This window comes from Heterobasidion irregulare (assembly GCF_000320585.1).
Source record: "Heterobasidion irregulare TC 32-1 unplaced genomic scaffold scaffold_07, whole genome shotgun sequence".
Taxonomy (NCBI): domain Eukaryota; kingdom Fungi; phylum Basidiomycota; class Agaricomycetes; order Russulales; family Bondarzewiaceae; genus Heterobasidion; species Heterobasidion irregulare.
Window position 1 is genome coordinate 1,932,167 of NW_009258203.1, and position 9,989 is coordinate 1,942,155.

Consider the following 9,989-nt stretch of genomic DNA (forward strand, 5'->3'; position numbering starts at 1 on the left):
CGCGTTCGAGAGCATACGGATATGGCTGTAGTGCCCCATCCATACCGTCATCGTCATCTGAAAAGCGACTAGTCCGGGGCCCCGATTCACATTCTGTAGTAGGGTCATTTATGACGAGTACCGTGCTGATCGCGTGGGTCGGTCACCAACTCAGTGGCAGCCGCTGGCGTTCGCGCACCTCAGCCGCTCTCCGTACTTCTCGAAGATTGTGTGCGATCAATCTGGCTGGTATTCTGCATATTGTGATCGTGCGTGCGAGAGCATCGACGTTGAGAATCTGAATTTCCACTGGCCGTGTTTCCTGTGGTACTGGATAAGAACGGAACAGCTCCTGCACCCATGGTCGAAGGCAAGCGGATCCGGGAATGAGGGGATCGGGATTGGACCAGGTGAGAACGGATGACTAAGCGCGGTGCCCGAGAATTGCCGAGGTCGAGCGTGTTTGCGACCGAAAACCGACTTCTTTATTTCCATCCACCTCACATCCATGCTCCGGGCGACACGCTTAGCTCGCACACACGCTCGCGGTTTCGCCACCGTCGTCGACGCCGCGGGCGGTGCCAAGGTCGCCGCTGTCGACAATGGCCAGCCCACCTCGTCCGTCACCGTCCTGTTGAAGGCAGGGAGCAGGTACGAGCAGAAGCCCGGTGTCGCCCATGTCCTCTCGAATTTCGCATTCAAGGTGCGTGTTTTGGTGGTCAAGGGACGATGGGACTGGGGGTGAGGGCATATCGCGGCGTTAGGATTCGTAGGAACGGCTGGTTTTGGCGACGTGATGCATGGCAAAATGTACAGCGCATCTCGTCTCGAAGCACTGCGAAATTATACTTGCCGCCTGTTTACAACACTTCCCTTTCCGTCGTCATATGCATCTTTGCATATCGTCGTCTGCAGAAATTTTGGACGCTATCTTGCAGTTTCTCCTTGTTTTCACTCTCCATAACGTCACGCAATCGCACTAATATCATATTCGTCAATAGAGCACTGGCCAGCGTTCTGCTTTGGGTACGGTGCGCGAGACCGAGCTGTATGGAGGGGTTCTCTCTTCAACACTCTCGCGCGAACACCTCGCCCTGACTGCCGAATTCCTCCGCGGTGACGAGTACGCCCTCTTCTCCCCTCCCCAACGTTCATTGAGATTGATACTCGCCATTTTTCTCCATAGGTCTTTCTTCGTCGACGTCCTCACATCCTTCCTTACTTCCCCCAAATTTACCCGCCACGAACTCAATGAATACGTCCTCCCCGCCGTGCACGCCGAGTCCGCCGCCGCCGCCCATGCCGCGTCCACACAGGCCCTAGAGCTTGCCCATGCGCTCGCGTTCCGCAGCGGGCTCGGCTACTCTCTCTTCGCCGATGCTGAGCGCACGGGCTCCATCACCACCGAAGACGTTCACGCTTTCCAGGCGCAGGCCATAGCCGACCTCAGCAACGTCGCCCTCCTCGGTACCGGCATCGCTCCGGATGTCCTCGCAGCCCTCTTCGAGAAGAGCTTCGCCGCGTCCAAGTCCGCCGGCACCGCTGCTGCAGCCACCCCCATTGCGGCCGTCAAGTCGGCGTACCATGGCGGTGCGACCCGCGTCGCGAGCGCACACAGTCCGCAGACGCTCTTCGTCGGCTTTGGTCTGTCCACTGCTGCAACCCCCGCGCTGCACGCGCTCTCTGCATATCTCTCCCCGACGCCTGCGCTCAAATGGGCCACTGGCACCTCGCCGCTCGCCATCGCGCTCCCGATGGGCGTCCGCGCGCGCACGGTTCTCCTGCCCTATAGCGACGCTGCGCTGTTCGGCGTGCTCTTCGAGGGCGCAGACGCTAGCGCCGTCGCGCAGGGCGCCAAGGCCGCGGTCGAGGTCCTGAAGAACGCGGCTAGAAAGACGTTGGAGAAGGAAGAGGTTGCACGGTCCGTCGCGCGCGCGCGCTTCGAGATCGCTGGTAGCGTGGAGGCGAGGGACGGCTTCGTTGGCACGTTCGGGCCGAGGGTGCTCGCGGGCCAGCTTGGAGGCGTGCAGGCGAGCCTCGAGGCGTTCGGCGCCGTCGACGGGACCGCGATCTCCAAGGTCACGGCGGAGCTGCTCAAGAGCAAGCCAACGTTCGTTGTTGTCGGTGACGTGCGCGCGCTGCCGTACGGAGACGAGGTCGGGTTGAGCGCATAAGTCGGATGCTCAGAGAGTTGGACGCATGCTAGCTTAGTAGACGTCGCATACGATACAGCTGTCGGTGCTCAAAATTTTGATCTTTTTATCCTTTCGATATACTTTGGAGGAATGATCTTTCGGCCGTTCCTCCTTTGAAAGACGTTGAGGGCCCTGAGGCAAATCTAATCCAATACCTTTGATTGGATGGAGGGAAAAGCAGACCAATCCAAGAATTAGCCGTGTATTTCTGGCTCTCATGAATCACTTAGAAAGGACAGCTCGCTGCCTATTTGCAGACACGTTTGCATGATGAGAATCCTTCACAAAATGCAACGACTTACCAACGGAATCCTTCTTTCATCATGTCTTCTCAGATTTCCATATTCATATCTTCCACTTGCAAGGCACTCGGGGGCCATGTCTTAAACTCTGACTCACATTGAAGGGTGGTTGGTGAGGCTGGAGAGGTTCCTTGGATGGGTGCTGCTCTCAAATTTGGGAACCAGGTCACAAGAAGCATTCAGGGACTCAGCCATGAATGCATGAACTGAGATGCCTGTGGCTGACCTTACACAGAAGATAGTTGTTCTATGTCTAGAAGTGTAGAAATCTAGAGTAGAACTGACTCAGCCTCGCACGAGTAACACGAAGGTCTATATATTCACCTAGAGTAGAACTGACTACAATAGGGTAAGCAATAGATATGGAAAGGTAAACTATATAGGGCTCACCTCAGCCTTGCACAAGTAATGCGAAGGTCTGAGGAAGCCCGGACATGAGACCGCAAGTATATAACAGAAGATAGCAGTTCCGGTACCAAAAGAATAACAAATGTAAGGTATGATACTTCCGTAAACCCTGAAACTGCTCCGTAGTGCTCCGAGCAAGTTGCACCTTCAACACTCCCCCTCAAGCCACACAGAGACCAGTCAACATTGCCAGAATGAGGCACACACAGGCCGAGGAACTCCTTGCGAACTGCGGTCTGAGCAAATGCACTCTTTGCAGTGTAGTCAGTGACAATGGAGGCCCAGCGTGCGGCTACCATAGCAATCTTGTTGGTGCAAATAACAGTTGAGTCAGGGAGTCGTTGTGAGAGAAGATACTTGGCAGATGCTTCGTTATCATCCCAAGTCTGAATCGTGGCGAGTTGCTTCTTGGATAAGGCTGCACCTACAGCAACTATGAATGAGGGGTGGGGAGCAGTGCTGTCAAAATGGCCCCACTTCTTCTTTGCAGTGATAGCATCCTTGAAGCAGATTGAGAAGATGACCCAGTTAGTTCCCTTTGGGTCCAGCCTTGGCACATTTGATGGGAGGGTGTCAGTAGAGATAGGAACAGCAGACATGGTATCGAGGCTTGTTACAAAAAGTTACAAGTAGAGTGACTTAGCAGATTAAGGCAGGGCCCATAACCTGTAGAAATCTAGAGTAGAACTGACTCAGCCTCGCATGAGTAACACAAAGGTCTATTTATTCACCTAGAGTAGAACTGACTACAATAGGGTAAGCAATAGATATGGAAAGGTAAACTATATGGGTAATGCGAAGGTCTGAGGAAGCCCGGACATGAAACCGCAAGTATATAACAGAAGATAGCAGTTCCAGTACCGAAAGAATAACAAATATAAGGTACAATACTTCCGTAAACCCCGAAACTGCTCTGTAGTGCTCCGAGCGAGTTGAGACCGCAAGTATATAACAGAAGATAGCAGTTCCGGTACCGAAAGAATAACAAATATAAGATACGATACTTCTGTAAACCCTGAAACTGCTCCGTAGTGCTCCGAACGGGTTACACCTTCAACAAGAAGACAACCAATGAATCTTATAAGAAAGATAGATATACCCATGCATATTGGTCTGGTGTGCTCAATTAGCTGCACCCATGGAAGTAAGTATTACACTTGTTGCCATACACTGGTCTGAACACAGGAATGCCTCCATCACAATATACCTTTGCATGTTTTTTTTCCTTTGTAAAGTGAGGATTATCCACTCAATTTTGACCATGGATTATTACAGAAATGACAACAGCCACTCACAGATGTCAATGAACATCTGTCTGATCAGTCCTATAGAAGGATTGCCAGCTTTAATTGTCAAACAGCAATTAATTAAAGGTGGAGGCAGAAGTTCTGCACAAGATGCATCTGCCCGTACATGTGAGATCTGAGAGTCTACTTCAGAAATATGAACCAGGCTACATTTGGTACATAAATTGCCTTACCAAGGCAGGTGGCCTCGATGGCAAAGCTTCAGGACTGCTTCAGTTAAGATGGGCCACATACAAACACGACTACATCACATTATACAGAGGTCTCACTTTTGGCGGAAAAGGGTGTTACTTTTGCAAAAAATTGCTATCTCCTCTCTCACCAAGAAGAATCAAAGAAATTAGGCACAAAGGGATCATATGTATCAATTTAACAGACATTTGCTTTGTGCTATTTTTTTGAATTAGGGCTCAGTTAATGAGAAGATAGTTTTTGAATGTTTTCGAGTGTTACTCTGACCAGAAGTGGTATAAACATGTTTACTCAAGAGTATATTGCAAATCTTGCTGACATTGCGCTTATTGCACTATGACAATGCCTAAGTGATGCTGATCAATCTCTTCAGTTATCAAGAACCTAGGTAACAGGGCAAAGAAAGGTTAAGGGATATTTCTAGAACAAAAGGAGAATGTGAGCCTTACCTATTAATTCACCCATGAATTCTATGAAGGCCTTCTTATCAACAGATCCTAGTGGGTGAAAGAGGCATGGAAGGCTGCTTTATAAGAAACTATTGGGCTGTTGTCAGCAACCAGTAATCTTGCAAGTCTGTTGCAAGAAGAATGATAGAAGGGGTATTAGAGCTAAGCCTTAGTCAAGGCATGGAAAGCCTTGCACCACAAGTCAAAGCAGAATCAAGAAGCTTGGAACCTATGAGTCAGTGCCAGTCTAATGTCAGAGCTTGATCATCTGGAAAACCACCCCCTTGTATTAGCTCCAGATTATATCTAATAGTGTCTAAAAGTATCTAAAAGTATTAATAGCATCTAAAAGTGTCTCATTTCCTAATTGGGAGCAACACATTGTAACCATTGGATTAGATTCTAATTTTATGATATTAGCACTAATTCTATACCAAGAAGTCTTTAATTAGCAGTAGGAAATAATAAGTACTACTGCTCTATCAGTGAGAAGGTAAAGATGTGGCACATTTTATACTATTTCAGCATATTACTCTTCTTCATATATGCCTGCACCATTATCTTGTAGCTCTTTTGCTGATTTTCTAGCTGCCTTTACAAGGGACTTAGAAAGAGAGAAATATGCATTGATGCCCCAGCCACTTTGTTGGCAGCTTAGCAGCTGCCACAAGAGACTATGAAGACCTCAGTACCTTGGCCTTGCACACAAGATCATTGAAGTTGTTATTGTCAGCTAATGCCTGCTACTGGTCATTACAGGACACAACATGCAGATTGGGCTTAGGGATGTGCTACATGTAGCCTTGCAGACCTTGTCTATTAGTGCAGTGGTTAATACTGTCTTGTACAGCACATAATCATCACCACTATTGATATTACAATTCTCAATGCCATCCACACTGTCCATTGCCTTGTTATACAGAAGATGCTCAAACTTAGTGTTTTCCTCTAGCTATTAGGCTATGGACAAGACAGTCATGTTGGTATGTAGTGCCATAATAATATATTTGCCTGCCATGTAAAAAATATGTGCACTAAGCATATCAAGATCATCTCTAATAATCTTGTGCTTATTTATACATAGGCATGCCATATATATACCCTTGTCCCCACTCTCCATCTCACTAGTGGCTATTTGGAAAACCCCTCTCTCTTATTGGATCTTAATTATTGATAATCATTAATGATAATAATTTGAGCTAATTATGGCCAATTATTCATAATTATGTTTTTGATCAAATTTGCAAATTAAGGTAGCATTGTCTATACTAGTAGAGTTCTATTGAATATTGCACTCAATCATAGTTTTACATATTCTAAATCCAAATTGTGTAAGTGCCATAATTTGTTTTTACCTTATATAAAGTGTATTATTTATTTTCCATTGGTTTATTATCTTCTTAGCTAATGTTTAAACTAAATCCTAAAAGGCCTAACTTTTTGGGTATTTATTGACCTGTTTATTTATTAGATAGAGGAAAGATAAATGTTGAATAAAATCAGAGATGTTGAGGTTGCTTATATTATGTCTACTTATTTAGATGACCAAGTTTATATATTAGACTTTGTGGCTTAGTGGCTTAGAGCATCTGTCCCAGGTGCTTGTATACATGAGGTTGTTGGTTCAACTCTGGCAAAAGGCAAGTTTCTTATAAGGTATATTCTGTGTTTAGGTATTGAACTAGTGTTCTAATAAACATGACTCTATAAGAAGGCTATGAGAACTGTGATGCTTGATTTATTATTATTATTCTGAAATTTCAAGTTATAATCAATCCTAATAATTCTTAATTTAAGAAAATTATGTCTAATTAGAACAGGTTTAGAAGAGGGGTAAGCTAAAAATGTCTAATCCTAATCTTTTATAATTTAGTATAGCAGAGCATCAATTATAGCTAATTAGAGCTTAATACAAGGGGGTGGTTTTTCAGATGCTTGCCTCATGTGTGGCCACCAGAAGCATTCAGTGACCAAGGCAGTCATGGCATAGACGCCTTTGTGAGCGACATCATCATGAGCGGCAGTGAGAATTGTGATCCAACTAGAGGGGGCTGCGACAATCTTGTGTCAACTGTGCAAGTCTTTTCTCCATAGCTTGTCAGCTGCAATAAAGAACTTAGTGCAATATTGTAGGAAGGTAGCATATTTGGAGTTGGAGAGAGAAGGGGGCTGAACCAATGTTCAGTGCTAGTCATGGACCAACTATAGGTGTTCTTCAGCTTCCAAAGCTTTTTGCAATTTTGGGATATCCAAATAGTTGATGGTCAGGCCTTTGTCATCAGAGTTAGTATCAGTCGAGGAATTGCCTATGAGTGAAAAGGTGAAGATGGTAGTTGTTGAGGTTGAGTTAGAGATGAGGAACATGTTGTTGATCTGATGGAAAAAGCCATAGAGATTGTCGATCTAGTCATCAAAGTTGTCTTCAGGTTTGGGTTGATCAGAGGGTTGTGGTGGTTGTCGGGAGAGACCATCAGGGCCATAAAAAGTGCCAGGGACATGGATAAGTATGAAATAGAAGGTAAGAATAGAGACAATCCACCAATTGATGCTGGTGCGGTTCAAGATCTGGGTTAGTGAGCATGCCCTTGATGTAGTGTGCATCTACTTTGACTATCAGGTTCTGAACGCCAATGAGGTACATTTTGAGCGATCGGAGGGTACGGAAGAGGCCATAGAGTTCAAGCTTAGGCTAGGAGAATCACAATTTGTGGTCGTTCAGAGTGATGGAGCTGAATCAGGCATAGTACCAAATCTATGGATTGTTGAGCGCACATTGACAGAGATGGAAGCCAACTGCGATTTGTAAGGTATCGACAGCAAGGATAACTTTGCTGCCAACCCACGGTTGATTGGCCGAAGGGCTGGCAATTCAAGAAGTGCCAATTGTAGGTCGTCCTGGGCCACCATCTAGCCTGGGCCAAACACAAATGGAAAATCTTTGTGTGTTAACATAGTCAGTGCATGCACTCTGTATGCAAAATTCTGAATGAAGATCAGAATGACACCAATCATCCCAAAGAATGCCTGAACATCTAAGAGATCCCTGCAAAGTCCCCACTTCATAATCAATTCTACCCTTGATTCATCTGGTAACCTTTCTTTATATGTGCAGTAATAGCCAACCATCATAATTTCAGCCATGCAGAGTGTCGCCTTGTGTCCCAAAAATGTTCCTCCACTGTACTTCATCCACTGAACCACCTGATTGAGGCCTTGAAAGTGCTCCCACACAAATCGTCTAATGCTGGGGTTGTCGGGGTGCATCTTAAAGCCATCATTCAGAAGTTTGTATTAGGGCAGTGGGCCCTGAATTAGGACATCATTGATAAAAGGAATGGTGGTGTCTAGGATCTCTGGCTGGAGGATGTGGGTGACATCATTATGGAAGATCGGGACCAAATTTGTCCATCCCATGGGCAGGGTGACAAGTTGGTAGGCACTAAACAGGGTCTGGAATATAGTGAAGTTGCATAAAGATTTGGCGAGTCTTCGTTCATCATAGCCAACATAGAGGTCTAGAATGCCGCTATAAGTGCGAGCTGCAAACTATTCAGTGATCTGATTGGTATACGAGGGCACACCTAAATGCTAGATGGTGACTGTGTTCAGGAGTTCAAGGCTGTGAATTATTTGGAGTTTGGTCCCAGTGGAGGTGCTATTTGTCTTTTTGACAACTGTAAACTAGTGCAATCTATAGGAAGAATTTGACAGCTCATAAACTCTAGCGGCAATCTTGGTTTTGATAAGTCAGCACACTTTGTTGTAGATGCCTGGTGGAATTGGGATGTTACACTGAATCTAGGGCTTGTGTTCAACTACATGCATATTGACTGGTGGGAAGAAGTCCTCACGGAAACATCCATGTTCTGAATTGTCCCAGGCAAATCCCATCTCTTGTAGACACATAAAATGATGCATGAGCTGTTGTTTAGTCAGCCAAAAGAAGTTGTCTGAGTGGACTTTGTCAATGAGGTTGTGTCATTTGGCTGTATATCTACCAGTTGGTGCGAATGGTGGGGGGTTTGGTATTAGCATCAGAAGGGTAGCAAGAGGGTCACCAAGAATGTTCTGAATAATTTGGAACTTGTTGGGAAGGTTGGCCAAGACTGGTCATGTTTTCTGTGCAACTGGTTTGTACTTGTGCTTGGTGGCAAAGATGGCAACCAGGTCAGCAATATTAGTGGAATGGAAAGAACTGGGGATAACTAAGGAAAATAAAAATAGCATATCGGAATTAAGATGATTTTTGAGATGATTTTTAGGCCTTAAATCAGAGGCTATAATGTACTTGAGACAGAGATCTTGACAAGAGGGAAATAGAAAAAGGAAATCCGAGGATATCTGGAAAACCACCCCCTTGTATTAAGCTCTAATTAGCTATAATTGATGCTCTGCTATACTAAATTATAAAAGATTAGGATTAGACATTTTTAGCTTACCCCTCTTCTAAACCTGTTCTAATTAGACATAATTTTCTTAAATTAAGAATTATTAGGATTGATTATAACTTGAAATTTCAGAATAATAATAATAAATCAAGCATCACAGTTCTCATAGCCTTCTTATAGAGTCATGTTTATTAGAACACTAGTTCAATACCTAAACACAGAATATACCTTATAAGAAACTTGCCTTTTGCCAGAGTTGAACCAACAACCTCATGTATACAAGCACCTGGGACAGATGCTCTAAGCCACTAAGCCACAAAGTCTAATATATAAACTTGGTCATCTAAATAAGTAGACATAATATAAGCAACCTCAACATCTCTGATTTTATTCAACATTTATCTTTCCTCTATCTAATAAATAAACAGGTCAATAAATACCCAAAAAGTTAGGCCTTTTAGGATTTAGTTTAAACATTAGCTAAGAAGATAATAAACCAATGGAAAATAAATAATACACTTTATATAAGGTAAAAACAAATTATGGCACTTACACAATTTGGACTGAGAATGTGTAGAACTATGATTGAGTATAATATCCAATGGGACCCTACTAGTATAGACAATGCTACCCTTAATTTGCAAAATTGATCAAAAACATAATTATGAATAATTGGCCATAATTAGCTCAAATTATTATCATTAATGATTATCAATAATTAAGATCCAATAAGAGAGAGGGGTTTTCCAAATAGCCACTAGTGAGATGG

The 9,989-nt window shown here is 44.5% G+C and overlaps 2 protein-coding genes across 2 annotated transcripts; one reads left to right on the forward strand and one right to left on the reverse strand.

Annotated features, from left to right (window-relative positions):
- Window positions 1-471: 471 nt before the first annotated feature.
- HETIRDRAFT_35301 (Metallo peptidase M16B) lies at window positions 472-2,251 on the forward strand. The gene is made up of 3 exons (XM_009549612.1): window positions 472-682; window positions 981-1,102; window positions 1,166-2,251. Exons 1-3 carry the CDS (start codon window positions 488-490, stop codon window positions 2,151-2,153), a joined length of 1,305 nt encoding a protein of 434 aa, XP_009547907.1. The 5' UTR covers window positions 472-487; the 3' UTR covers window positions 2,154-2,251.
- A 611-nt stretch (window positions 2,252-2,862) lies between these two features.
- Window positions 2,863-3,483, reverse strand: HETIRDRAFT_322796 (uncharacterized protein; the record flags this gene model as incomplete). The annotated part of the gene is made up of 1 exon (XM_009550328.1): window positions 2,863-3,483. The coding sequence occupies one exon, from the start codon at window positions 3,481-3,483 to the stop codon at window positions 2,863-2,865; it is 621 nt and encodes a 206-aa protein (XP_009548623.1).
- Between the last annotated feature and the right edge of the window lie 6,506 nt (window positions 3,484-9,989).